This window comes from Plasmopara halstedii, assembly GCF_900000015.1.
Source record: "Plasmopara halstedii genome assembly, contig: Scaffold_525, whole genome shotgun sequence".
NCBI lineage: Eukaryota > Oomycota > Peronosporomycetes > Peronosporales > Peronosporaceae > Plasmopara > Plasmopara halstedii.
In genome coordinates this window covers 513,478-513,926 of record NW_020187445.1, presented here as the reverse complement: position 1 = coordinate 513,926, position 449 = coordinate 513,478, and the positions used below count along the sequence as shown (strand labels likewise).

Below are 449 nucleotides of genomic sequence, written 5' to 3'. Positions count from 1 at the left end.
TGGCTAGCGCCACGCGCTGTTGCTCGGTCTGGAGCATGGCGGATGCGATGGTCATCTCAACCTCTCACACCCAGAGTAGGAGATTCTCTCCATCCTTCCCCTCAAAGACCTAAACGCTCACCATGAGCGGCTTAGTCATAGAAGTTAACGATGCAGACATCTTTTACTGCAGATGCTCTAACAGCGCGTTTTCGTAACTCGAAAAAGCCTCAAGACGCGCACCGATTGCCTCGGGGTCTTGTGCCACAAGGTGTTGCACGCCCTCAGGGCCAAGCAAGGGCATCGGCTTATTAAGCCCGTCCTGCATGCCCTGAGGCAAAGAGGAATTTTTTTTATCCTCATAGAGTATCAGTCGAAACGACTCAGATGTAGATTGACTGCAAGTGCTACCAAGTGCAGCGGGGCTGCCATAGCTTTGCGCTTGAGGAAGCGTCTTTAGGTCACCGACT

General features: G+C 52.6%; 1 protein-coding gene across 1 annotated transcript in view; it reads left to right on the top strand.

Annotated features, from left to right (window-relative positions):
* The window catches only part of PHALS_10743 (arabinogalactan endo--beta-galactosidase), a gene marked incomplete at both ends in the record, with an annotated part of 960 nt that extends 953 nt beyond the window's left edge, over positions 1–7 (top strand). The window contains one exon of the mRNA XM_024726223.1: positions 1–7. This exon is cut by the window's left edge and continues 953 nt beyond it. Within this exon, the coding sequence (XP_024576922.1) occupies positions 1–7 (7 nt within the window).
* Between the last annotated feature and the right edge of the window lie 442 nt (positions 8–449).